At 39.1% G+C, this 27,353-nt stretch overlaps 1 protein-coding gene across 2 annotated transcripts in view; it reads right to left on the minus strand.

Moving 5' to 3' along the window:
- LOC135198610 (uncharacterized) overlaps positions 1-27,353 on the minus strand; it is a 266,022-nt gene that overhangs the window by 98,102 nt on the left and 140,567 nt on the right. For both annotated transcript variants that reach the window (XM_064226348.1, XM_064226350.1), the window contains exon 4: positions 7,269-7,592. In XM_064226348.1, coding sequence (XP_064082418.1) covers positions 7,269-7,592 — 324 coding nt within the window. The remainder of the gene's footprint in view (positions 1-7,268; positions 7,593-27,353) is intronic.

Below are 27,353 nucleotides of genomic sequence, written 5' to 3' on the forward strand. Positions count from 1 at the left end.
AGGTTAACCCTCTTACGCCGACTGGACGTATTTTACGTTGACATTTTTTGTCTCCCGTGTGCCGACTGGACGTATTTTACGTTGACTTACAAAAGTTTTTTTTTAAATTTGTGGAAAAATACTTATAGGCCTACCAGCCTAAAACTTTTGAATCACGCGCCTTGGGGGATGCTGGGAGTTCACGGATCAAGGTGTTGTTTTGTTTACAACCGTTACGCAGGCGCGCAAGCGCGAATTTCTTTCTTGCCGCACTAAAAAGTATCTGTGACACATCTCTGAAATTATTTCTTCACTTTGATATAATTTTTGTACCATTGTAAATTAGCCGTTACATGAAGTATTATATATGAAAATGTGCGCATTTTTATGTAGAATACAACAATAAAATACTCATGATTGTAGCTTTTATCAGTTTTGAGATATTTTCATATAAATAACGATAAGTGACAAAATTTCAACCTTCGGTCAACTTTGACTCTACCGAAATGGTCAAAAAACGCAATTGTAAGCTAAAACTCTTATATTTTAGTAATATTCAATCATTTACCTTAATTTTGCAACTAATTGGAAGTCTCTAGCACAATATTTCTATTTATGGTGAATTTATGAAAAAACTTTTTCCTTACATCCGTGCGGTAACTCTTCCGAAAAAAATCATACATGCGATTGTAGTAATGTTTGCACCATTTTAAAATTAGCCGTTATATAAAGTTTTATATATGGAAATGTGCGCAATTTTATGCACAATACAACTAAAAACAACCCATGGTTGTAGCTTTTATCAGTTTTGAGATATTTTCATATAAATAACGATAAGTGCCAAAATTTCAACCTTCGGTCAACTTTGACTCTACCGAAATGGTCGAAAAACGCAATTGTAAGCTAAAACGCTTATATTCTAGTAATATTCAAGCATTTACCTTCATTTTGCAACAAATTGGAAGTCTCTAGCACAATATTTCAATTTATGGTGAATTTATGAAAAAAATAACATTTTCTTTACGTCCACGCGGTAACTCTTCCGAAAAAATCATACGTGCGATTGTGGTAATGTTTGCACCATTTTAAATTAGCTGTTACATAAAGTTTTATATATGAAAATGTGCGCAATATTATGTAGAATACGACAAAAAATAATTGAAGGTTGTAGCTTTTCTCATTTTTGAAATATTTGCATATAAATCACGATAAACAGAAAAAAAACCACATTCGGTCAACTTTGACTCTACCGAAATGGTCGAAAAACGCAATTGTAAGCTAAAACTCTTACAGTCTAGTAATATTCAGTCATTTATCTTCATCTTGAAACAAATTCGAAGTCTCTAGCAAAATATTTAGATTTATGGTGAATTTAAAAAAAAATCTTTCCTTCCCTCCGCGCGCGGATTCTCCGCCACAAATCTCTGAAATGCGTACGTCCCATTCTCGGAATATTTGCTCCGTTTCATATTAGGCATTTCATAGAGTTTTATATATGAAAATGTGCGCAATTTCATGTTGAATAAAACAAAAAATATTTGAAGGTTGTAGCTTTTCTTATTTCCGAAATAATTGCATATAAAAAATATATATATAAAAAAATTCGACATTCGGTCAACTTTAACTCATCAGATATGGTCGAAAACTGCAATTGTAAGCTAATACTCTTACAGTATAGTAATATTCAATCATTTGTCTTCATTTTGAAAGAAATTGGAAGTCTCTAGGACAATATTTAGATTTATGGTGAATTTTTGAAAAAAATATTTGTTTACGTCCGCTCGTTACGAATTCATGCATTATTTTTTTATAATATTTTCTCTGTGTTGCTTTTAGCGTTTTACAATGTGTTATATACCAAAATGATCGCAATTTAGTGTACATTACAACGAAAAAAAAAGTAACTTGTTACCTTTAACCTTTTGCGCACAGCGTGATTTGAATAAAATTATATATGAAATTTCGTTTTTGCGCTATCATATATCGCATTATTTATATATGATAATGATAATTTTTTTCATCTCTGATGGTTGCACACTAAACTTCAGCCAATGACAAAAAAGGAGGCAAAAATGAACTCTTAATCTTGAAAACTAAGCGCACTGTGATTTTTTGAAAAAAATATTTTTTCCGCTTCCGCGCTCACTCTGAAACACCTCCGGCACACGGGAGACAATCTTTTTTTTACCGCTTCGGCGTAAGAGGGTTAACAACGGAAATTTGAGACCCCCGGACAACAAACCAGACCCAAGAAGAGGCCAAGCAGATTCAATCCTTACCAGGCCTCCCGTCCTCAAACAGTCGTACAAGCGGTCTCGGTTTCACAAGTCATTAAGCCTTCGACATCTAAGGCTCATCCGCAGCAACAGTTTGTTTACGACAAACTCCGCCAGCCCACAGCCTTCAACCTCCACAGCTATAATGACCTCCCCAGCCTTTAACCCCGCCTATGAAGCAATGGATCTATTTCGCAGCCACAACAGCCATGCGAGAAGTAGCAGGGCCAGAGGTGGCTCCCGGCTATGAGGCGGACCAAGGGGTAGGGGCTTCCAAGGAGGTAGAGGTAACAGACCTGCAACCAGTCAGTGAGAGCCCGCAGGTAGGAGGGAGATTATCTCTTCCGGGACCATTGGACCTTCAGTCCATGGGCCCCCCATCTCAACTCATACATTCATTGCAACAAGTTCCGCATGTTGACAGTCTTGCAGGTGCGGACCTTACTTCCCCGTGGGACCGTCACCACATCTATAGATCTTACAGACGCTTATTATCATGTTCCAATAACAAGGAACTTCTCTCCGTACCTAGGCTTCAGGCTAGGAAACAAGGCTTACTCATTCAGTCATGCCTTTCGGGCTCAACATCACGCCCAGGATATTCATAAAACTAGGAGAGACGATAGTTCAAGAACTAAGAACTCAAGAGGTTATGTTAGTAGCCTACCTAAACGACTGGCTCATTTTGGCAGCCAGCGTCGAAGAGTGCCACAAATCAACAGCCAGAGTGATAAAATTCTTAAAATTTCTGGGCTTCCAGATAAACAGGGAAAAATTTTGGCTTGTTCCGGCTTCCGGCTTCCAAAGGCTGGGGATCCAATGGGACCTAATAAGACACAAGCTATCTCTTCCACCCAAGAAGGCCAAGGAGATAGCAGCGGCTACGAAACAGTTCCTCAAGAACAAGAAGGCGTCTCGGCGTACCCAAGAGAGAATCCTAGGTTCGCTGCAGTTCGCATCAGTAACAGACATCCTATTAAAAGCCAGATTGAAGGACATCATTCGAGTCTGGAGAAAGAGAGCCAATATCAATATCAGGGACAAGATCTCAATAAATCCACCTATTCTAACAAGCGGCTTCGTCCATGGACGAAACACCAGAACCCATGAAAACGACTGGCTCTGGCCAGGAACAATCAGGTGAGAGTAGTCTTGGACAGCCTAGTGGTGGTAAACTGCATAAACAGAGGCGGCTCCAGGTCAAGCAAACTAAATCACGTATTGATTGCGATATTCTCATTGGCGACGAAAAATCATTGGCACCTGTCAGCAACTCACCTGGCAGGAGTAAAGAATGTTATCGCATACGCACTTTCCAGGACAACTCTGCTGGGATCGGAGTGGTCCCTGGACAGGAAGTCATTCCGCTGGATTTGCAATCAAAGCCCGGACCTTCAAGTAGACCTATTCACCATAGAATCCAACCACAAACTACCAAGTTACGTGGCACCCAACCTGGACCCTCTAACTTATGCCACAGATGCGATGTCCATAGATTGGAACAATTGGCAGAAGATTGACCTATTTCCACCGGTGAATCTTCTAATGAAGGTCCTGCACAAGCTAATATTTTTCACAGGACAAGTATCATTAGTGGCACCCAATTGGCCAAAGAGCAACTGGTTTCTGCTTCTTCTAGAACTGAAGCTCCGACCCAAACGGATCCCTCGTCCAGATCTGACACAGACAGTACAAACTCAGACTGTGTCAGCTTCCTCAAGAATTCTGGGTGCCCTAACTTTATGGACTTCATGAAGTTTGCAGCCCAAAAGGACGCTAGTATTGATCCACTAAACATCTTATTCATAGAATCAGATAAAAGAGAATCAACGCTCAGGCAATATGATTCAGCAGTGAAGAAGTTGGCCAAGTTTCTAAAAGACTCAGAGGCTCATAAAATGACCACGAATCTGGCAATTTTGTTCTTTAGAACTCTATTTGAGAAAGGCCTAGCACCTAGTACCATTACAACAACCAAGTCAGCCTTATGGAAGATTTTTCAGGTTGGCTTTAATATTAACTTGTCAGATTCCGTGAGCATGTGCCCGTCTGAAACCAATAGACCGCCCTCAAACGGTCTCCTGGTTTTTGAATGATGTACTTAAATTAGCCTCAGACACTAATAATGAGTCATGCTTTTATATAACCCTGCTTAGGGAAACTTTATTCCTACTGGCCATGGCCTCAGGTGCCAGAATATCAGAACTCTCGGCTCTCTCTAGGAATCCAGACCATATGGAATTCCTCCCGTCGGGTTAAGTATTACTATCCCCAGATCGGAGGTTCTTGGCTAAAAACGAGGACCCACAAAACAGGTGGGCCCCATGGAAAATCCTTCCTTGACACAGGACACATCATTGTGTCCTGTTGTTACCCTTTAAACCTTCTTAGCCAGGACATCCGAAAAATCTTCAGGCCCCCTTTTCATTAGACAGAAAGGTGGTACGATTTCTCTTAAAGGTATTAGACAACAAATACTCTACTTTATTAAACAGGCCAACCCGGATTCAGTCCTACACGTCCATGATATTGGAGCAGTGGCTACCTCCACTAACTATTTTCACAACATGAATTTTGAAGACCTGAAGAAATACACGGGTTGGAAATCACCAGCAGTTTTTAAACGCCACTATCTCAATAATTTAGAGGCCCTTAAATTCCCAGCAGTTGCTGCAGGGAGCATAATCTCCCCTGAATAATGAATCTTATCAAATTCCTTTCCTTAGCCTTTGGTCACTTCTTTTTCCCTTAATACTCTCTCCTTTCTACCTGCTTCGCTCGTATTCCCTACCAAACCTCTCTCCTCCAGGTTGGGATGGTTTGGTCGTCATCCGGCCACTGGAACATGTATATATAATTTTGAGGCCATATTTGTTTTATGGACCTGTCTGTACATACCCTAGTATATTGCTCTAGATACCATACTTAAGTGTTTTATATCATTAAGTTGTTTCTAGTTCTAATTCATGGTTTAAGTCCTAGTGTAATTAGCAAGCAAGTAAAATTTTTATTTTTAAATGAACCCTAGGTGGCATTAACTCCTTTATAGACTTGTTTGGTATCTGGTAAGCTTGGATGGGAATTCTCTGATACCTTTTCACTGGCGAACACAGGTCGAACTCAGAAAAGGATTTTGACGAAGGAAAAATCTATTTCTGGGGGAAGACCTGTGTCGCCCGGTGAACCCATCCCTTCTAATTATTTCCCCACCCTTAACCAATCCAAGCTAGGATATCTAATCCAGGAATGCAGATGGCACGCGGGTCAGGTAGTAGTAGCAGGAGCGAGAGGGAGGAGTGGCCTTTGCAACGGCTCTTTCCATGAGAGGGATTTTGGAAAGGAATCCTCTAATTGGCAGAAGACCTGTGAATAGTGGCTTCCATTCGCCTTGTACTTTATACCCGACACCCTTTGGGTGCTCGCGCGAGGATAGTAACCTCAGCACACCATGCTAGCTTTATTCTCTGATATATTTAGAATCTATTTATACTTAGCAAAGTGAGCTACAGGAACTTTTCACCGGGCAACACAGGTCTTCCCCCAGAAAGATTTTTCCTTCGTCAAAATCCCTTTTCTAAGATTGCTGTGGCGTGGCTTGTACAGATATACGTTTCCAATTTTCATGTTATGGTGATCATATTAGCTTTATGGAGTCTATTGAAATAGTTTTTATTTCTTGAAATGTGGTTCTTTGTTTCCATCCGATATTTTGAATATATCTTACTTCGTCTATTCCTTGTTAAAATCTTAGTTTCATTAATAAAAATGAAGATATGGCATATTTTTCCCCCGGCGATGCCAGAACTGAGTTTAGAGGTCCTATGATTTATAAGAGGATTTACAAGGTTATGGTTAATATCATTAAAGGATATTCGCTCTCAATCAGCCACTGTGATAAGTATGGACAGCCCAAGTGACTCTCGCTAACGCCTTCACCCACCATCTGAGGCTCATGATATAGTCTATGATGCCCTGAAATACTTCCTTTTAGAAAAACAACAAGGAGGTCCTGTAACTGATGTTTCGGAGGCTATCCAAAGAACCTCTAGAGCAACAAAAGTGTCAGAAATGACTATTCGTAGACTTAACAAGGAAGCAAGAGAGACGGGAATTATAGTGGAATCTCTAGCGTTTCAAAAAAAAGAGAAGAGAAAGTGAGTCTGTGACTAACTTGGACAATTTTGATAACAATGTCCTTTGAAGAAGGAATGAGTGGATGTCTATTCTTATACAATGAACCAAACAAAACAAGATATTGAATCTCTAAGGTCATAATAGATCAACTGACTTATGAATTTATGTCCAAAGCTTTCAACTTAGACTTTTTCATGGGCTTCGGTAACGACAGCAATAAGCGAAGAACGAAATTTTCTGGGCTCTGGTTTGTTTACTGACCAGAAAAGGAATGGCTTCTTGGTTTGATTTTAGTAGTATGCAAACAATATGGTGGTGCATATGCGAATAGCCACTTCTGCTTGCGGGCTTTGGCTAGGTAAACTGGGTTCAACATTTGCTGAGGATAAGAGAAGGTGCCCTCTTATCCTAAGTCCATTTATACTCTACTACATTATAATGTTTATCATCACGACACAATACCCAGCCACAAGACAAGCTAAAAGAGAATTATTTGACATTAGTCTGGTCACCATGGAGCTCTGGATAGACCATGGAAGGGTAATCCTGGACTTAATTTATACTGCAGTGTTATACTATTCTTACTTCTGTGGATTCTATTGGTTTTATTGAGTCAGTGTGTGTTTGCATAGGCTAGATAACACTTGGCTTGGATTTTGGAGGTTCGTGCATGCTACAATATTTACATGTACTAGTGTTATTTGAGTTATTTGAGCTTTACAGAAATCTGCAACCCCTTTGGATTAATATAAGTGCACATAATTTCTGGACTACTGCATATGATGGTACTGTAAATTTTTCATATTACTGAAAAGAGAGAGACAGAGAGAGAGAGAGATGCTCTAAAACCAATTATCTACAAAAAAGTATAGTATTCACCTGATGTCGTTGGTTCATAATATTCTTGGGCTCAATTTCAGTGTACGATGCACAAGCAAAACCTAACGCTTTTCCAAGTTTTAAAGTTTGGTGAGGCGGAAATGCTGTTAAGGTAGTTTCCTCATCTTTACTTGCTGTTGGAGTGAATGTAATAAAATTCAACTCGTTTGTTTCCAAATAAGACAGATTCACTATATGCTGATATTCTGGCTGAAGAACCTCACATATGGCTGTAACTTTAGTATGGTGAAGAAAACTTAATAGAAGTTGCAGAACATCTTTACTGAGGTTCCCCAAAGTGTCACAAACAGTACGAGCAAATATCTGAAACATAAAGATATTGATAAAAATACAGAAGTTTAGGCTATTAAAGTGATGTGGACAATAATTCACGCTTTCATCAATGCAGTTAAATGATGAGAAATGAGATTTTCCAATAAATATATCTATTTCTCATTAAAACAACTGATGAATTACAGCCCAGAAAGGAAACTTGATGAAAGTTCTCAATAGATTTGGGTATATTTCAAATGGTAATGCAATATAAACAAAATTAAAAAGGAACAAAATAGTTCATTGTGAATGTGTGAACCATTACATGGTACCCCACTTTCTTACGGGGATAGGTTGCAGAACCTATCAGGAAAATGCAAAACCCTCTAAAAATGCTCATAAACACTGCTACCCTACTTTTTCATGTTTCATTTTGTTTCCAATTTTTGTGGAAAACATTATTCACTTTTCCACGGGGTACTTTCACTAATCTGAGGATTTTTTCTTTAGACCGTATCTCTAAAATTATCACGAATTGGCTTTTTTCATAGAGCAACACTACTTATTCGCCAACTACTCTATTTTTTCATATTGTGTTAGTGAATAACACGGATTTTTATGATAAAAATGATTAACAGATTACTTATTAGGATCTAGTGAATCAAGCTTATTCCAGGTTGGGCCCCAGACTCAGCAAACAAGGCGACTGTCTCTGTCACTTCTTCGAAGTGGGTCCAGTTGTTATAAATGGTGGCAAGCAGTCTACAGAATGGCAGTGGTCCGTCATTATAAATGGTGACTAGAAGTTACAAGTACAAGAACATATACAAAGGAAACCAGTTACACACCAATGGACTGAGCTCACATCTCTACTTGAGATTTCATCATACGTCAGGCAGCGCTTCGCAGTGCCATGAAGTTCACCCTGCAACCTTCACCAATTTTAACAGAGCAATTTTAGGATGAATAACACCTTACAAGCAATAGGATAACAGCCGCACATTTTATCAATCAGCATCCACATCGTTTATCATCAGCTACAAGAAACACTGGTAAACATGGCCTTCCGTGAAGTATCATCAATAGGAGGATGGAGGAGAAAGAATCTGTGCAACAACCAAACACATCCGACGAGGAGAGGAATCTGTGTCATCGAAACAACCAAACACATCCGCCCCCCAGGCAAGGACATCCCAACAGCTGACCAGAACGAAGTCATTCCACACAAGCAGGAGATACGCCTTATAAACAAAGCTAAGTAAACCTATCTTAATCATTCACTGTGTAGGCACGTAATTATCACCTCATTTGATTACAGTTCATCAGATCACTGCTCCTGGGTGAGTTAAAGCAGCATTTGCTAATAATCCCCTCTCTTGCAGGAATTTTTCTCTGACATTTTTGCCAACCTTTTCTTTTTCAGAGATATTACTGAAATACTTTCACTGTGTTTTATGAGCATATACTATCATCTTTAATTGTGTAACCATACTATTTCCGTACCTTTCATTGTGCTTTTACCTAGCGTATGTGTTTGCACAGTGGTAGGGTATGTCCATACAGATATTTTGATAGGATTGCTAACAGATGTACCACTCATAAGAAATCTGTGGCAAAAATGGCTACCGCTGCTTCTGTGGAGGCATCCACATCTACCTAATCCAGTAATCCTGTTGTGACTTTAGTTAATGCGAGATCTGCCATAATACCATTCCAAGGGCATGTTAATGGGTTCTTAACTCAAGGGGTTGAATCCTGGATTTCATCCGTAGATGCTCATTTGAAAGCAAAGTGCATGGCAATCCCCTCCTTACAGCTTCAGGAAGCTAAAAGCTTCATTGATTTTGCTAAGGGTGATCTAGGTCATACCTTAGGGGGATTTCCTTTCAAGAGGCAAACACGCTGGAAGAATTTAATGGTCAAATTACATTCAGCATACGGTAAAGAGGAAGCACTGGATGAAGTGTTAGCTTTGCGGAACATACATAAGATTACTTCCATGATTAATCTTAGCTTGGTAGACTGGGCTGCACTGATCACAGTCGGATTGGGTTAACAGTGACAACATAACCACCAAAGATTTTGTCAGGCTTATATACCTAACCTTCATATCAGCAATGGTGCCAGAAGCTTTAATACAGTGTTTTGATGATAAACTAACTCCCGACAGTACAGAACTGGACATATACAAACAAGTTGGAAAACATAGACCCCTTTCTTGTCCAGGCCTTTTAAAAAAATGAAAATAAACCACAGCAAGTAAATGTAGTTAGTAATAACACGGTCGAGGTAACTTGCTTTAACTGTATGAGAACGGGGCATATGACGAATGATTGCCGTAGGCGTTGTTGCTCCATTCACAATACCACAAATCATGCATATGCTCAGCGTAATGCGTGCAACCGTTCACAAGGTAATGTTAAGAATACACAGAACATCGGTAGTGATAACAAGAAGAAACATCCAAACAATCATAAGAAAATCCATTTGTGGCAATGCAGCGCAGAAACAAACACAAGTAAATCGGTTTACCGGGAACTCAGTTCCTAATCCTTCTACCCAAAACAATCAAAACGCGGCAAATTTTCCGAGTGTCCACAGCAAATCATGCACCACGTAAATAACTCCATCGGGGAGGAGAATGACGTTGGGTCGTCCATATCATCATCGTTTGAATTAAATAATAAAATTAATAATCTAGAAGACCTGTGTAAAACACAGAATTTTCCTACGAACCACACGACCATACCCAAAAAGGCCGTGCAGGATCCTGTAGATTTTCACAGAATCCATACTATCATTAATACAGGTCAGTTATGTCCTCCTTTGCATGCAGTTAATCTAACACATCAAGCCTTTACGTTATTTTTTTATTCCAGTAGTCCACGTAACATAATGGACCTACGTACTCACCACTTATTGTTTTCCAAATTCTCTATTGAGAAATCCAAAGTCCGCTCATTGGGCATCAGAAATAACAAATTAAGTGTCGTAGGTATGACTCAGGTGCAATACAGGGTGGGTAAGCATACGCTTACCGATACCTTTATAGTTGTACAACACATTAATATGTACCCAGTTGTAATTGTAGGATATCCATCCATGTGCATTCAAAACATTGTTTTAACCCCTGCAAAGAATGGTGTGTTTATCAAAGGGAAATTCTATCGATCATCACATACACCAAAATCTGTTTTGGACCAACGGGAGACAGACACTCAAACAGTAATGTACAATGAAGAACCAATTACCTGTCTCATGAACAATGATATCATCCAAGCCACTCAACATAATTCTCGTAAACCTGCACTGGCAACCTACACGCAGTCGCTTGAACTGAACATTCCCTTGTAACTCTCAATAAGCGTCAGGAAAATTTTGCCAGGATCAGAAATTTTAATCCTTCCAGGCACTCTGAAAATCAATGGGCTTTCCGTAACACAAGCGTTGTACATTGTTGACTCTCATCATCAGGTCAATGTTAAAGTCTGTAACCACCTGAATACCAATTTAGTAATCAAACACAATCAACATGTCATAGAAGTTGAATCATACATGTATCGCATTCTTACCATCGCTGAAATTAACCCTGTGCAACCCACTGTCGACAAGACTCTTTCACAATCAATCAGATGCAAAATAAATGCAGATATACAGGATAAAGGGATCAGACAGAAATTTTTTGAGCTCTTATCCAAATATCATGATGTCTTTTCCATTAGTGAGGGATCTCTAGGAAAAACAGATGTAATTGAACATCATATATGGTTAAAGGATAAAAATAAAGTTATCTACGTTCCATCATACCATCTCCCTATGAAATTTCAGAACGAAATCAATGAAGAAGTGGATAAAATGTTAGATGAAGGAGTTATAAAAAAAATCAAATAGCCCATATAATTTCCCTTTAATTGTTGTGCCAAAAAAAGATCGAAATTGGCAAATTTGTGTAGACTTCTGTCGCCTAAACGAGGAAACAATTCCTGACCGTTTTCCGGTGCCATGTACCAACATCATCTTATTTCTTTAAGCCAGAATAAATACTTTACTTCTTTGGATCTACTTAAATGTTTTCACCAGATACCCTTGGATAAAGAAGGCACACCTTACACTGCTTTTGGCATTCAATGCACCCTTATTACCTTTAAAGAATTATTAATATTTAATATAGTGTTTGGTGACCTGCTAGGTGTAACTCTCCACGCCTATATGGATGATCTTGTAATTTTTTCCTAATACCATAGAAGAGCACTTGCATAAACTTGAGCTAGTTCTCCAGAGATTAAGACAACATAATTTAAGAGTAAAAATTTCAAAGTGTGAGTTCTTCAAGCAAGAACTAGTTTATTTAGGCTTTACGGTATCCAGTCTAGGTCTTAAGGTAGTCCATGATAAAGTTTCAGCTATCAGTAATTTTCTGGTACCTACTAATGCTAAAGGCGTACAACAGTTTTTAGGGGTTTCGGGCTATTATCAGCACTTTGTGTGCAGAAGGCATTTGATACTTTAAAAGAGAAATTGAGCACCTCCCCTATCTTAAAATTTCCCGATTTCAGTAAGGAATCCTTTATTGCAACTGATGCCTCAAATCAAGGGGTTGGGGGGGGTACTACTTCAGCAATATGATAACCAGCTTTTCCCAATAGCTTTTAATTCATGTAAGTTGAAGCCCTCTGAAAGTTAATACGCAGTCATAGACAAGGAAGGGCTAGCTATCGTCAATTCGTTAGTGCATTTCAAGTTCATAATTTACGACTATCATGTTAAGGCCCTTACTGACCATACGCCCCTCACCAACTTTTTCAAAGGCTTTAACCACAGCCCTAAAAGAACGCTATGGCATATGATCATTCAAGACTTTGGCGCAAAGATAGGATATCTACCTGGGAAAGCAAATATCATCGCTGATGCATTATCCCCCAACCTCTCACCAACGTGTTCAAAACCATTAGCTGAATTAGAAGATACAGTAGTGCCTCAGGATACAAAATTAATCCGTTCCGAAGCAGCCTTCCTAACCTGATTTTTTCGTATCTTGAACTACGTTTTACATGTAAATTGCATAATTCTTTCCAAGCCCTACAAAAACACCACAGTAAATTTTATAATAAAGCTAAATTTACCAATAAACAATGAAAAACAACAATTTGGACCATTCAATAGCAAACATAACCTTTATTGTAGTACATACCTGTAAATAAAGTGTATTAGTGTACATGGTACAAGAAATACTTTACGTACACGTACATACATATGTAATAAAATGTGGAACCTTACCTTTCGAGTGAGGAGATCTCCGAAAGTGGTGACAGAGGAGGAGGACGAATGGCAGAAAACAAGAACACTTAATTTTATGAAACACATTAAAAAAAGGCAGAAAACATTAACACTAAACTTTACGAAACACATTAACAAATGGCAGAAAACATTAACACTTCTTGATTATCTCCATCTTCGTTCTCCATAGAAAGCATCCTCTTCTTTCCGTGAACTTCAGCAACATTCTTGGGACTCATGGCTAATAACTTAAGTAATTAACCCTCTTACGCCGGAGCGGTAAATAAAAAATTGTCTCCCGTGTGCCGGAGGGGTTTCGGAGTGAGCGCGGAAGCGGAAAAAATATTTTTTTCAAAAAATCACAGCGCGCTTAGTTTTCAAGATTAAGAGTTCATTTTTGGCTCCTTTTTTGTCATTGCCTGAAGTTTAGTATGCAACCATCAGAAATGAAAAAAATTATCAATATCATTTATAAATAATGCGATATATGATAGCGCAAAAACGAAATTTCATATATAATTGTATTCAAATCGTGCTGTGCGCAAAACGGTTAAAGGTAACAAGTTACTTTTTTTTTCGTTGTAATGTACACTAAATTGCGATCATTTTGGTATATAACACATTGTAAAACGATAAAAGCAACACAGAGAAAATATTATCACAAAATAATGCATGAATTTGTAACGCGCGGACGTAAACAAATATTTTTTTCAAAAATTCCCCATAAATCTAAATATTGTCCTAGAGACTTCCAATTTCTTTCAAAATGAAGAAAAATTATTGAATATTACTATACTGTAAGAGTATTAGCTTACAATTGCAGTTTTCGACCATATCTGACGAGTTAAAGTTGACCGAATGTCGAATTTTTTTATATATATATTTTTATATGCAATTATTTCGGAAATAAGAAAAGCTACAACCTTCAAATATTTTTCGTTTTATTCTACATGAAATTGCGCACATTTTCATATATACAACTCTATGAAATGCCTAATATGAAACGGAGCAAATATTCCGAGAATGGGACGTACGTATTTCGGAGATTTGTGGCGGAGAATCCACGCGCGGAGGGAAGGAAAGATTTTTTTTTAAATTCACCATAAATCTAAATATTGTGCTAGAGACTTCGAATTTGTTTCAAGATGATGATAAATGACTGAATATTACTAGACTGTAAGAGTTTTAGCTTACAATTGCGTTTTTCGACCATTTCGGTAGAGTCAAAGTTGACCGAACGTGATTTTTTTTCTATTTATCGTGATTTATATGCAAATATTTCAAAAATGAGAAAAGCTACAACCTTCAATTATTTTTTGTTGTATTCTTCATGAAATTGCGCACATTTTAATATATAAAACTTTATGTAACGGCTAATTTAAAATGGTGCAACCAATACCACAATCGCACGTATGATTTTTTCGGAAGTTACCGCGCGGACGTAAGGAAAATGTTATTTTTTTCATAAATTCACCATAAATCGAAATATTGTGCTAGAGACTTCCAATTTGTTCCAAAATGAAGGTAAATGCTTGAATATTACGAGAATATAAGCGTTTTAGCTTACAATTGCGTTTTTCGACCATTTCGGTAGAGTCAAAGTTGACCGAAGGTTGAAATTTTGCCAATTATCGTTATTTATATGAAAATATCTCAAAACTGATAAAAGCTACAACCATGGCTTGTTTTTAGTTGTATTGTGCATGAAATTGCGCACATTTCCATATATAAAACTTTATATAACGGCTAATTTTAAAATGGTGCAAACATTACCACAATCGCATGTATGATTTTTTTCGGAAGAGCTACCGCGCGGACGTAAGGAAAAAGTTTTTTCATAAATTCACCATAAATCGAAATATTGTGATAGAGACTTCCAATTAGTTGCAAAATTAAGGTAAATGATTGAATATTACTAGAATATATGCGTTTTAGCTTACAATTGCGTTTTTCGACCATTTCGGTAGAGTCAAAGTTGACCGAAGGTTGAAATTTTGGCAATTATCGTTATTTATATGAACATATCTCAAAACTGATAAAAGCTACAATCATGAGTATTTTATTGTTGTATTCTACATAAAAATGCGCACATTTTCATATATAATACTTCATGTAACGGCTAATTTACAATGGTACAAAAATTATGTCAAAGTGACGAAATAATTTCCGAGATGTGTCACAGATACTTTTTAGTGCGGCAAGAAAGAATTTCGCGCTTGCGCGCCTGCGTAACGATTGTAAACAAAACAACACCTTGATCCGTGAACTCCCAGCATCCCCCAAGGCGCGAGATTGAAAAGTTTTAGGCCGGTAGGCCTATAAGTATTTTTCCGCAAATTTTAAAAAAAACTTTTGTAAGTCGACGTAAAATACGTCCAGTCGGCACACGGGAGACAAAAAATGTCGAAGTAAAATACATTCAGTCGGCGTAAGAGGGTTAAGTTCACACACAACACAATAAAGTAACTTACAGTACAACGAAAGCGAAATCACTAACACGAATTTATGTTAACAAATGAAATATATGTGAATGAACGAATTCCAGTGTTTACGATAATGCTGCCGCAAAAAATGGTCAAGGAACGCCTTTACATAGAGGCATGATGCTGACCAATGGGAGAGCAGGATCTCATGGCGGTGACTAGCATCAGGAACCAATGGGAGAGGGGGAGGATGGTGACGAGTCTACTCAGTTGGCGGTGCGCGAGTTTTAAAATTGTTCTCGGTGGTCTGGGCGAATCTCGGACTTTACCCTTTCACAACCTGAATTATTTTCGTATACAGAATTAAAAAATCTTCGTCTTTGCTTTCATAACTTGGATTTTTCGTAAGTAGTGACTTACTTATGTCGAGGTGCCACTGTATTGCCACACCTGTACAAACAGTTAAAATGGCGTTCAAACAAGATGTGGTGGGATCACAAGCTAAAATGCAAGCGGGCAAATCCCCCCCACATAAACTTAATCAATCCAGTCGCCAAACTCACCCTCAGTCACACTTTCCTCTTTACACTACAGAATACATGTAGGACAATTGACCTATACCTACACATAGAACAAAAAAACGAAACACATGTACTCACCCAACTCCAGATACTCTGGGCTATGCTGTGCTGTCCGCCGGTCAAGGTCACTGAGACACCAACTACAACAACAACCAAGAACCACAACCCCACAACTCAACAACACAACAACAAAAAAGGAACACAACCACAACCCAATACTACTGCACAAACAATCACCAACAACACAAAAAGGCAACACACACACCCACTAACAACATCAAGGAATGAGAACAGCCCCCCAACAACAACAACAACAACCCTCAACAACTCACAACCACACCAAGAAACCACAGTAGCCCCCCAACAACAACAACAACCCTCAACTATAACAATCACATACAACCCTCAGAACTCAAAAGCACAACAAATCCAATAGCACAGGCACAACAACTACAAAGCAAACAACAAATCAATAACACAACTCTACTGACTTTCAATTCCTTCAAGACTTAACAGACCACTGCCGACACTCCAGATTATCACCAGCTCTCACCAAGGACTGACTAAGACTCACTCAAAACACAGAACTCTGATCTCTAACAGCACCAGCAGACAACTCAGAACTCACCAACAGCCAATTCAATCGTTACCCATCCATACAGCAATTACCCTCTCTCTCTCTCTCTCTTCTCTCTCTCTCTCTCTCTCACAGACATTGTCAAATGGAACTCCATAACTCCTCCAAAAAGAGAATTCATTAACCCAAAAGATCGCGAACGTTGAAGATATGGGTTGGAGCGCTGAACTGTTACAGACTGAACAAAAGAAAGACCCTCAGTTAAGTAAAATAATAAACGCTTTGAATGGAAATCCTAAAGAAATGGAATACGTAAAATATTCATGACAAAATTTCATATTCAAGGATAATATTCTGTGTAGATCCGTGACTAGGAAACCCCAAAGTACACTAATGACCAGGTTAGTAGTGCCAATCTCTCTTATACCAACTGTCCTAAACTGGTTGCATTCCAATCCCCTACACGGTCATCCTGGGTTTTCTATTGTTTCACAAAAAGCTATATCACTACTCTACTGGTCTACGATGATTACAGATATAAGGAAACATATAAACAACTGTAATATTTTCGACAAAAATAAGGGCCACACTAAGACACCTGTCAGTCTTGGAACTAATCCCGTGCCAAACAAACCTTTCGAACAGGTATACTTAGATTTATTAACCCTTAAACACCTATTGGACGCATTTTACGTTGACAAAAATTGTCTGTTGGGTGCTTAATTGACGCATAATACGTCGACGCTGAAAAGTTTTTTTAAAAATTCGTGGAAAAATAGTTATAGGCCTACTTGGCGAAAACTTTTGAATCATGCGCCTTGAGGGATTCTGGGAGTTCACGGATCAAGATGTTGTTTTGTTTTCAAGCGTTACCCAGCCGCGCATGCGAGAATTGCTTTCTTCTCCCACCAGCAAACGTCAGTGACTCATCGTCGGAGAGCGATCTTTTGCCGCATTCATGTTTTGACGAACTTCTACGAGTGTTTGAGTATTTGTGGTGGTACAAGACGTACATAGCGATGTCTGAACGTCGAATGGAGGGCGAAAGGCGCATTTTGCCTCTCGGTAGGGATCGTGAGACGTATTTTGGACTTGGATGCTGGAGAGGGACCAAGCAACCAAGATGACCTAGCTCCTCAACGCCGTTCTGTGCAGCCTCGTGTGGCCGAATTTGTTCAAGCACCCCATCGTGTGCCTTTTACGACCCCTAGGAAGCATCGGGGTGTCCTGAGGGGCATTCGTAGACATTTGGGAGGCCCCGAACAAAAGGGCATTGATGAATACTTGTTGGAGCTTGATCGGGAGCAGCTCGCAAGTCCTCATTTTAATGGAGGTTGGTCATCTATTGACGAGGACATCACTCCCGATGTTAGTGATGATGAATATTTGCCCCCAATGTCCGTACGGGAGTCACATGCTGAAAGTGAGTTGGAGTTTAGTGGTTTTAGTGCCTATGAGGAGGAGGAAGGAGGAGGAGGAGGAGGAGGAGGAGGAGGAGGAGGAGGAGGAGTTGTCGTCGTCTAGTTTTGTTGCTGAGGACGACACAAAGTGAGGGCCTAAGTGAGGGAGATGGGCCAGTGGGGGGGGGGGTTCAAGTGCAAAACTGTGCCTGAGCACATGCGCAGGCCCGTAAAAGGTCGGACCGTCATGCCAGCCTAAGTGAAGGCCGTTCGTCCGAGAGTGACGAGGGGTGGTTGGAGGACACCACCCCACTTAACATGCACCCATTCATGGCAGCACCTGGGCTCTCCGTGCCTGTTCCTCTCACTGCTCTGGGGTTCATTCAGCTGTTCCTGACGCGGGAATTGCTGGAATACCTGGTAGCAGAGTGTTACGAACTCCGAGATCTCAGAGACAATGTTACGGTGTTGAAATATCCTGGAAATGGTCGACACAATGTTACAGCCTCTGAGGGAGGTCCGTTTCAGGTTCGATATGAAATAATAATAATAAAAAAAATATATCAACACCAACAGTTGAAACTGGGGATACGAATATAGAAAGAAACACTAACACAACAAAGGTTTATTTACAAGCTTACTAACAAAGGTAAATGCAGAATGGTATCTCCTATTTACATAAACAGATAGAATCTTACACTGCATGAACTGGGGGAAACAGTGAGGTAATTTGAATACTTGCTAATCAGTTTGGCACTTCAAAGAGGTGACTTCATAAAAGTAGAGCGGCAATTGCAGACGTCCTCTTGGCTCCGTATTGCAGAAACTAGTCTATTCATAAGGCAGGAACTCTCCCCTTTTCTTCTCCAAAGTCCGCTCGACGTCGAGAAAACACGGCCGGCCACTCCTGAAGAAGACTAGACCAATATCCAACCAACTCTCGAACAACTCTTCTTTTGATTGATACTTCGTCGGTTCCTTTTTCTAGTATCTCACGGAAGATCTCTGCTGCTGCTGATCTCTCACTGATAATCTGATCTGTGGCTCTTACTAACTGGTGATCCCTCTCTCTTACGATCTCTTCCTCTTACGATCACTCTCTATATCTCCTCCTCCTGCTGCTACTTCCTCCGTCGTATTTATACGGCACTCTGGGGGGCGGAGCCTACGGCGAACGACACCGACTCCAGGGATTTCTAGAACTTCTTAGATGAATCTAGACGAGGTATTGCATCAGAAAATCGCGGCGTTTCTCATGTAACGTTGGCGCGTTTTTGCGCTCCACAACACGCCCGACGATTCTAGAACAACCGTGAAGACAGGCGCCTCCAACACGGGCGCGAAAACCTCCTTACTGCCGATCTTCTCGAAAATGCGTTCTTCTTTCCTTTATCTTCCTTTGCTATGAAGCAATTACCATGACGCCCCCCCCAAAAGAGAAAAAAAATGAAATCAATTGATTTTATTTTTTTTTCTAAAGAGAAGCAAGAATTAAACAGCGGGGAAACAATTCTGCATAAGGCTTTAATCCAGTCAAACACGCACACTTCCCCACTCACACAATCACTTGTGCGATAACAGAAAACGGCTATTAGGCTACTCATTCTGAGAAATCTCTAGAGAGGCTACTAACTATAACATTATCCTTCTCTCTTACTTTTTCCGTTTTCTGAACTCTGATTAAAACTTATAAATACTAAAACACCTCTTATGTTTTTCTCAAAACTAATCTCACTCAGTAACACTGTTACACAGGCGGAGGCCACGGCACGGGGCGTTGTTTATATTCTGAAGCAAATTTACATTTATTGCCTTTACTCTACTCTTACCCACATTAATTCTATAACGTATATTTCCCCTCTTCTCTAAAACTGAAAAAGGTCTGTCGAAATTATGAGATAAAGAGGAACCTTCTTTCTGGACTAGTACTAAAACTTTATCTCTTTCACACAAACTTCTCTCTTTTGCTTGAAGATGAGGGTTTCCTTCAGTTTCCCCTTTACTTCCGTTCGGGTTTTCTTTCGCTAATTGCCAAGCGCTTCCGTTCTCCTCCGCAAGCTGCCAAACATCTCTTAGATTGTTTTTATAATAATCAAGATTAGTTATGCAATCATCTCTACCCTTACTTCTAGACAAAGTTCCGAACATATTTATAAATACATTCTCAAAAGATAAGCCTACTGAAGGAATATTACTCAACTGAACTCTAGGCATTACGTACTTGAATCGGTTTCTCGGCAATTTAATATTCAAGACAGCTTAAAACATATCTCTTAAAACATACATCATTTTTCATCTAAGGCCAAAAGTACACCCTAATAATACACTTGAAAGTTTTATTTACTCCCAAATGTCCTTGCTCATCATGTGCTAACTTCAAAACTAGTTCACGAAGCTTCCTAGGAACTACTAATTGTTCTGTGACTTCCCCTTTACTACCTGACTTCGGTCAAACATAACGACACAAAACTTCGTCCTTTAAACAAAAAGTTTCCTTACACACATCATCGAGATCATCATCCAGCTCATATTAAAAAATTCGGGTTAGTGTCTCATCCTCTCTCTGCAACTTGACTAGCTCATCCTTATCCAAAATGTTAGAGCCTAATTCATCAACGTAACTAGTACTAGATACTGGTACATTTACTACGTTACTCTCGACAGCTACGCCTTCCCCTTGGCTATCACTGTCAACTTCGATAGAGTCCGGTCTCTCAGCCACATTCATGCCTAGATCAACCTCGCTACCTCTATCACACTCGTTCGAATCCACGAACTCACTCACGTTCGAATCCACGAACCTCACAACAGGATTCACATTCTTGGATAAAGCTAAGTCGTTACCAACAATAATGTCAACGCCTTCAACGGGCAAACTGTCCACAACGGCAAGTTTTACTTCTCCTGACACTACCTGACTTTCTAAATTCAACTTCAACAAAGGACAAAGAACACAAGTGTTAGGAAATCCACCTAACATGACTTTCTCTTCCATATTGATTTCTGCCCTGTTCGGCACACACTCACTCCTTATCAGTGATACAGCGGCCCCTGTGTCTCAAAGCAAGACCACTTCTCTCGAATCTACTCCTCCAAGAGAGGAAACTACGCCTTCCGACAGAAATTCGCCAAAAATTTTCCTAGTTTCTCTCATCACATCATTCCTACTTGACGAAAGGTTAACTAGCGATACTGGTTTCTTACCGTCCTTCCTTTCTGCTGCACAATTTCTCGCTAAATGCCCTTTCCCATTACATCGGAAACAAGTTAATTCTGAGCCACTAGATGCCATTCTACTCTTACAAACCTTAGACGTATGACCAGGTTTTCCGCATGTATAACAGGAATAGTCACTTTTACCCGCATTGCTATTACTAGGACTGAAACCTTTACTGCTTTGTGCTCTACCAGACAAAGGATCATTTCGTTTCTTACTAACAGTCAAATTATGTGTTAGACTATATTCGTCAGCTAGCCTAGTTGCTCCTGCAAAAGATACTTCTCGCCTATCCTCTATAAAAAGTTTAATCTCAGGGGACACGTTATCTTTGAAGTTTTCTAACAACACTAAGTTCTTCAAACTATCAAAATCATCAACTTTAGCAGAAGTTAACCAATCAAAAAACAGCCTATCTAACTTCTTACCGTATTCTACATACGTAATATTTTCATCCTTTCTCAAATTTCTAAATTTCTTACGGTACGCCTCCGGTACTAACCTGTACGCGCTAAGAACAGTTTCTTTCACGATATCGTAATTATCACATTCCTCCTTAGACATGCAACTATACACAGTAAGCGCCCTACCACTCAAAACTGACTGCAAATATAAAGTCCACGTTTCTTTAGGAGAACCTACTCGTTCCATTAACTTCTCAAAACACATGAAATATGTCGTAACATCTTCCTCATCGAACTTTGGTACTAACTTTAGCACTGCACTCATACCTAATGTATCAGCTTCGTTTTCGTTCTCGCCTGACCAACTGTTACGAGTACTTTCCCTTAACCGGGCAATTTCCAACTCATGCATACGTTCTTTCTCTCTCTCTTCCTGCTGCATTACCAACATTTCTCTCTTGCTGCATTTTCATTACTTCTCTCTCTTGCTGCATTTTCATCGCTTCTCTCGCTTTCTCTTGCTGCATTTTCATCGCTTCTCTCTCTTTCTCTTGCTGCATTTCCCTCTCAGCTGCTCTTTCCTCTCTCTCATACTTTTCTCTTTCTTTCTTCTCAACATACTCACGGAGATCATTCCCCTCTAGACCTAGTAGCTTACCCGACTCAATAAACTCTTTCACCATCTCACTCATTCTGATTCTTTCTATATCCTCCCTGTTTCAATCTGTTAAAGTGTTGATATCCTGGCAAGGTCGCCACAAATGTTACGGACTTCGAGATCTCAGAGACAATGTTACGGTGTCAAAATATCCTGGAAAGGGTCGACACAATGTTACGGCCTCTGAGGGAGGTCCGTTTCAGGTTCGATATGAAATAATAATAATAAAAAAAATATATCAACACCAACAGTTGAAACTGGGGATACGAATATAGAAAGAAACACTAACACAACAAAGGTTTATTTACAAGCTTACTAACAAAGGTAAATGCAGAATGGTATCTCCTATTTACATAAACAGATAGAATCTTACACTGCATGAACTGGGGGAAACAGTGAGGTAATTCGAATACTTGCTAATCAGTTTGGCACTTCGAAGAGGTGGCTTCATAAAAGTAGAGCGGCAATTGCAGACGTCCTCTTGACTCCGTATTGCAGAAACTAGTCTATTCATAAGGCAGGAACTCTCCCCTTTTCTTCTCCGAAGTCTGCTCGACGTCGAGAAAACATGGCCGTCCACTCCTGAAGACGACTAGACTAATATCCAACCAACTCTCGAACAACTCTTCTTTTGATTGATACTTCGTCGGTTCCTTTTTCTCGTATCTCACGGAAGATCTCTGCTGCTGCTGATCTCTCACTGATAATCTGATCTGTGGCTCTTACTAACTGGTGATCCCTCTCTCTTAAGATCTCTTCCTCTTACGATCACTCTCTATATCTCCTCCTCCTGCTGCTACTTCCTCCATTGTATTTATACGGCACTCTGGGGGGCGGAGCCTACGGCGAACGTCACCGACTCCAGGGATTTCTAGAACTTCTTAGATGAATCTAGACGAGGTATTGCATCAGAAAATCGCGGCGTTTCTCACGTAACGTTGGCGCGTTTTTGCACTCCACAACACGCCCGACGATTCTAGAACAACCGCGAAGACAGGCGCCTCCAACACGGGCGCGAAAACCTCCTTACTGCTCAACTTCTCGGAAATGCGTTCTCCTTTCCTTTATCTTCCTTTGCTATGAAGCAATTACCATCACACAGAGACAACGGGCTACAGTCGGTACTGCTGTGACGAACTGCGGACGGCGTTGTTGCATCGCTGGCGGGACAGCAACCTCACGGACATGGCACATTTTTTGGGGCTCCACATTTTTTTTGGAATGATGCCTGCTGCCGACGTCAGGCAACATTGAAGGCGGAATTTTTTTTTAAGTATGCCCAATGTGCCCGGCATTAAGGCCCGTGATAGTTTCCTGGCATTGGACAGGTATTTCAACGCCTTCAACCAAAGGGCCATACCCCGGAATAACCCCGACCGCCTCATCTTAGTCCGCCCAGTGTTGGATTACATTCGTAAAAGGTGCCAGTTTCTCGTCATTCCTGGCAAGAACCTTTCTTTGGATGAGAGGATGATGCCTTACAAAGGACATCTTAGCATAAAAGTGTATAACCCCAAGAAGCCGAAGAAATATAGTGTGAAATTATTCTTTATTACGGAGGCCAACACTGGATATGTCGTGGACTTCTCTGTGTATTCCGAGGTCTTCTCCACGATGCGTGACACTGTCTTCGGTCTTGTGGATAGTTTCCGTAACCAGGGATACCACCTCAAATACATTCTTCAATTGGTCCTCCAGAATGCCTACATCCTTACTGTGGATACTACAATTCGGACCTCCGGAGGGTGTCCCACAACCAGTTTCTCGAGGTGGCCGGGAATGCCCTCATCAACTTTAATCCCAATGAGTGGCCTTCCATCACCGGCCCCCTGTCCCGAGCTCCAGATCTGCCCCTAGAGGAATGGGCAGATGTTAGGAGGGCCAACCTCGGTCGTCCTGCTTCTGCCGCTGCTGCTGCCGCCGCCCTTGATGATCCCGCCCGCGCTCAGATTCCGACTTCCCGTTGGATAGTGGACCCTGCATGTTGGCTGCAGCCAGGAGATCACACACTGGACCCCCTACAAGGGCGCAGGCAGAAACGGTGCCGGGTGGGCCATATGAATGGCAGGAGGAGAGACACCCGATTCTTTTGTCGCACCTGCAATATAGCACTTTGCAGGATCGGGGAGCGTGACCGCAAGTACCACACTGTGGTCCTATAGTGGAGTGCACCTGCCCAAGGGACAATGGAGGGCGCAGAAGGCCGCCACTCAGCAGTAAGGGTGCGCGTCTCCCTCCTCCACCTGTACCTCGTCAAGTCGAGAGGAAAAAAATGCAAGACTCTTCAATGGAGGAGGGAGACAACAAGAATAGAACGAAGAGGTAGGATTACGAGTGAGTATTCTGCATTGATTTTATATTTAGTTTTATATTTATTACAAGTTTTTATATATCTGTATTTATTGGTGTTTTGTATATTATTTCATTTTACGCAAAAAAAAAAAAAAGTTTTTTACCTGCATTCCTTTTAGTTATGTATTTGTACCAGAATAAAAATAAAATGTAAAATATGTATAATATATATATATATATATATATATATATATATATATATATATATATATATATATATATATATATATATATATATATATATATATATATATATTGGTATTTTTGGGTAAGTAAAAAATCTAACATTCTAGTGATATTCCATCATTCACTAATCACTAGCACAATTTCTCAATTTATAGTGAATTTTTGAAAAAAAACTTTAAAAAAATGCATTAGTCACTTTGTTGTAATATTTGCACCATTTTATATTAGCCGCTACATAGAGTTTTATATACGAAAATGCGTGCAATTTCACGTAGAATACAACAAAAAATAACTCAGGGTCGTAGCTTTTATCATTTTTTAAATATGTGCATATAAATCACAATAAATAGAAAAAATTCTACATTCTGTCAACTTTGATTCGACCAAAATGGTCGAAAAACGCAATTGTAAGCTAAAACCCTTACAGTCTAGTAATATTCAATCATTTACCTTCATTTTGAAACAAATTGGAAGTCTCAAGCACAATATTTCGATTTATGGTGATTTAAAAAAAAAACGTTTTCCTTCCCTCCTCACTAGGTATCTCGGCCGCAAAGCTCCGAAATGCTCGAGTCACATTGGCGTAATATTTGCACTGTTTTATATTAGCCGTTATATAGAGTTTTATACATGAAAATGTGCGCAATTTCATGTAGAATACAACAAATAATAACTCATGGTCATAGCTTTTATCATTTTTTAAATATTTGCATATAAATCACGATAAATAGAAAAAATTTGACATTTGGTCAAATTTGACTCGACCGAAATGGTCGAAAAATGCAATTGTAAGCTAAAACTCTTACAATCTAGTAATATTCAATCATTTACCTTTATTTTGAAACAAATTGAAAGTTACTAGCACAATATTTCGATTTACGGTGAATTTTTGAAAAAAACGTTTTCCTTCCCTCCGCACGCAGTGTCTCGGCTGCAAATCTCTGGAATGTTTGAGTCATTTGTTGTAATATTTGCACCATTTTATATTAGCCATTATATAGTTTTATACATGAAAATGTGTGCAATGTTATGTAGAATACAACAAAAAATAACTCAAGGTCGTAGCTTTTATCATTTTTGAAATATTTGCATATAAATCACAATAAATAGAAAAAAATCGACATTCGGTCAACTTTGACTTGACCGAAATGGTCGAAAAACGCAATTGTAAGCTAAAACCCTTACAGTCTAGTAATATTCAATCATTTACCTTCATTTTGAAACAAATTGGAAGTCTCTAGCACAATATTTTGATTTATGGTGAATTTTTGAAAAAAAAAGTTTTCCTTCCCTCCACGAGCGGTATCGTTGCCACAAGTCTCCGAAATGTTTGAGTCACTTTGTTGTAATATTTGCAACGTTTTATATTAGCCGTTATATAGAGTTTTATACATGAAAATGTGTGCAATTTCATGTAGAAAACAACAAAAAATAACTCATGGTCGTAACTTTTATCATTTTTTAAATATTTGCACATAAATCACCATAAATGGAAAAAATTCGACATTCGGTCAACTTTGACTCGACCGAAAACTTTTTCCTTCCCTACGCGCACAGTATCTCGGCCGCAAAGCTCCGAAATGCTCGAGTCACTTTGTCAAAATATTTGCACCGTTTTATATTAGCCACTATATAGTTTTATATATTAAAATGTGCGCAATTTCATGTAGAATACAACGAAAAATAACTCATGGTCCTAGCTTTTATCATTTTTTAAATATTTGCATGTAATTCAAGATAAATAGAAATTTGACATTTGGTCAACTTTGACTTGACCGAAATGGTCGAAAAACGCAATTGTAAGCTAAAACTCTTACAGACTAGTAATATTCAATCACTTACCTTAATTTTGCAACAAACGGGAAGTCTCTAGCACAATATTTCGATTTATGGTGAATTTCTGAAAAAAAACTTTTTCCTTCCCTCCGCGCGCGGAATCTTGGCGGCAAATCTCAGAAATGCTTGAGTCACATTGTCATAATATTTGCACCATTTTATATTAGCCTATATATAGAGTTTTATATATGAAAATGTGTGCAATTTCATGTAGAATACAACAAAAAATAACTCATGGTTGTAGCTTTTATCAGTTTTCAAATATTTGCATATAAATAACGATAAATAGAAAAAACTTGAAATTTTGCCAACTTCAACTCGACCTAAATGGTCGAAAAATGCAATTGTAAGTTAAAACTCTTACAGGCTAGTAATATTCAATCAATTACCTTCATTTTCCAACAAACAGGAAGTCTCTAGCACAATATTTCGATTTATGGTTAATTTTTGAAAAAAAACTTTATTTTACGTCCACGCATTACAAATTCATGCATCATTTTGTGATAATATTTTCTCTGTGTTTCTTTGATCGTTTTCCAATTTGTTATATACCAAAATTATCACAATTTAGTGTACAATACAAAAAAAAAATAACTCAGTAGCTTTAACTGTTTTGCTCACAGCCCGACTTGTATACAATTATATATGAAATTTTGTTCGCGCAGTCATATATTCCAATATTTATATGTGAAAATGATATCTTTTTCATTTCTGATGGTTGCATACTAAACTTCAGGCAATGACAAAAAAAGGAGCCAAAAATTAACTCTTAATCTTGAAAACTAAGCGTGCTGTGATTTTTTAAAAAACTTCTGCTTTGTCGCTCACTCCCGAACCCCGCCGGCATACAGGAGACGATTTCTGAAATACTGCTAAGGCGTTTAAGGGTTAACAGGAGTTC

Source organism: Macrobrachium nipponense, chromosome 22 (genome assembly GCF_015104395.2).
Source record: "Macrobrachium nipponense isolate FS-2020 chromosome 22, ASM1510439v2, whole genome shotgun sequence".
Classification (NCBI taxonomy): domain Eukaryota; kingdom Metazoa; phylum Arthropoda; class Malacostraca; order Decapoda; family Palaemonidae; genus Macrobrachium; species Macrobrachium nipponense.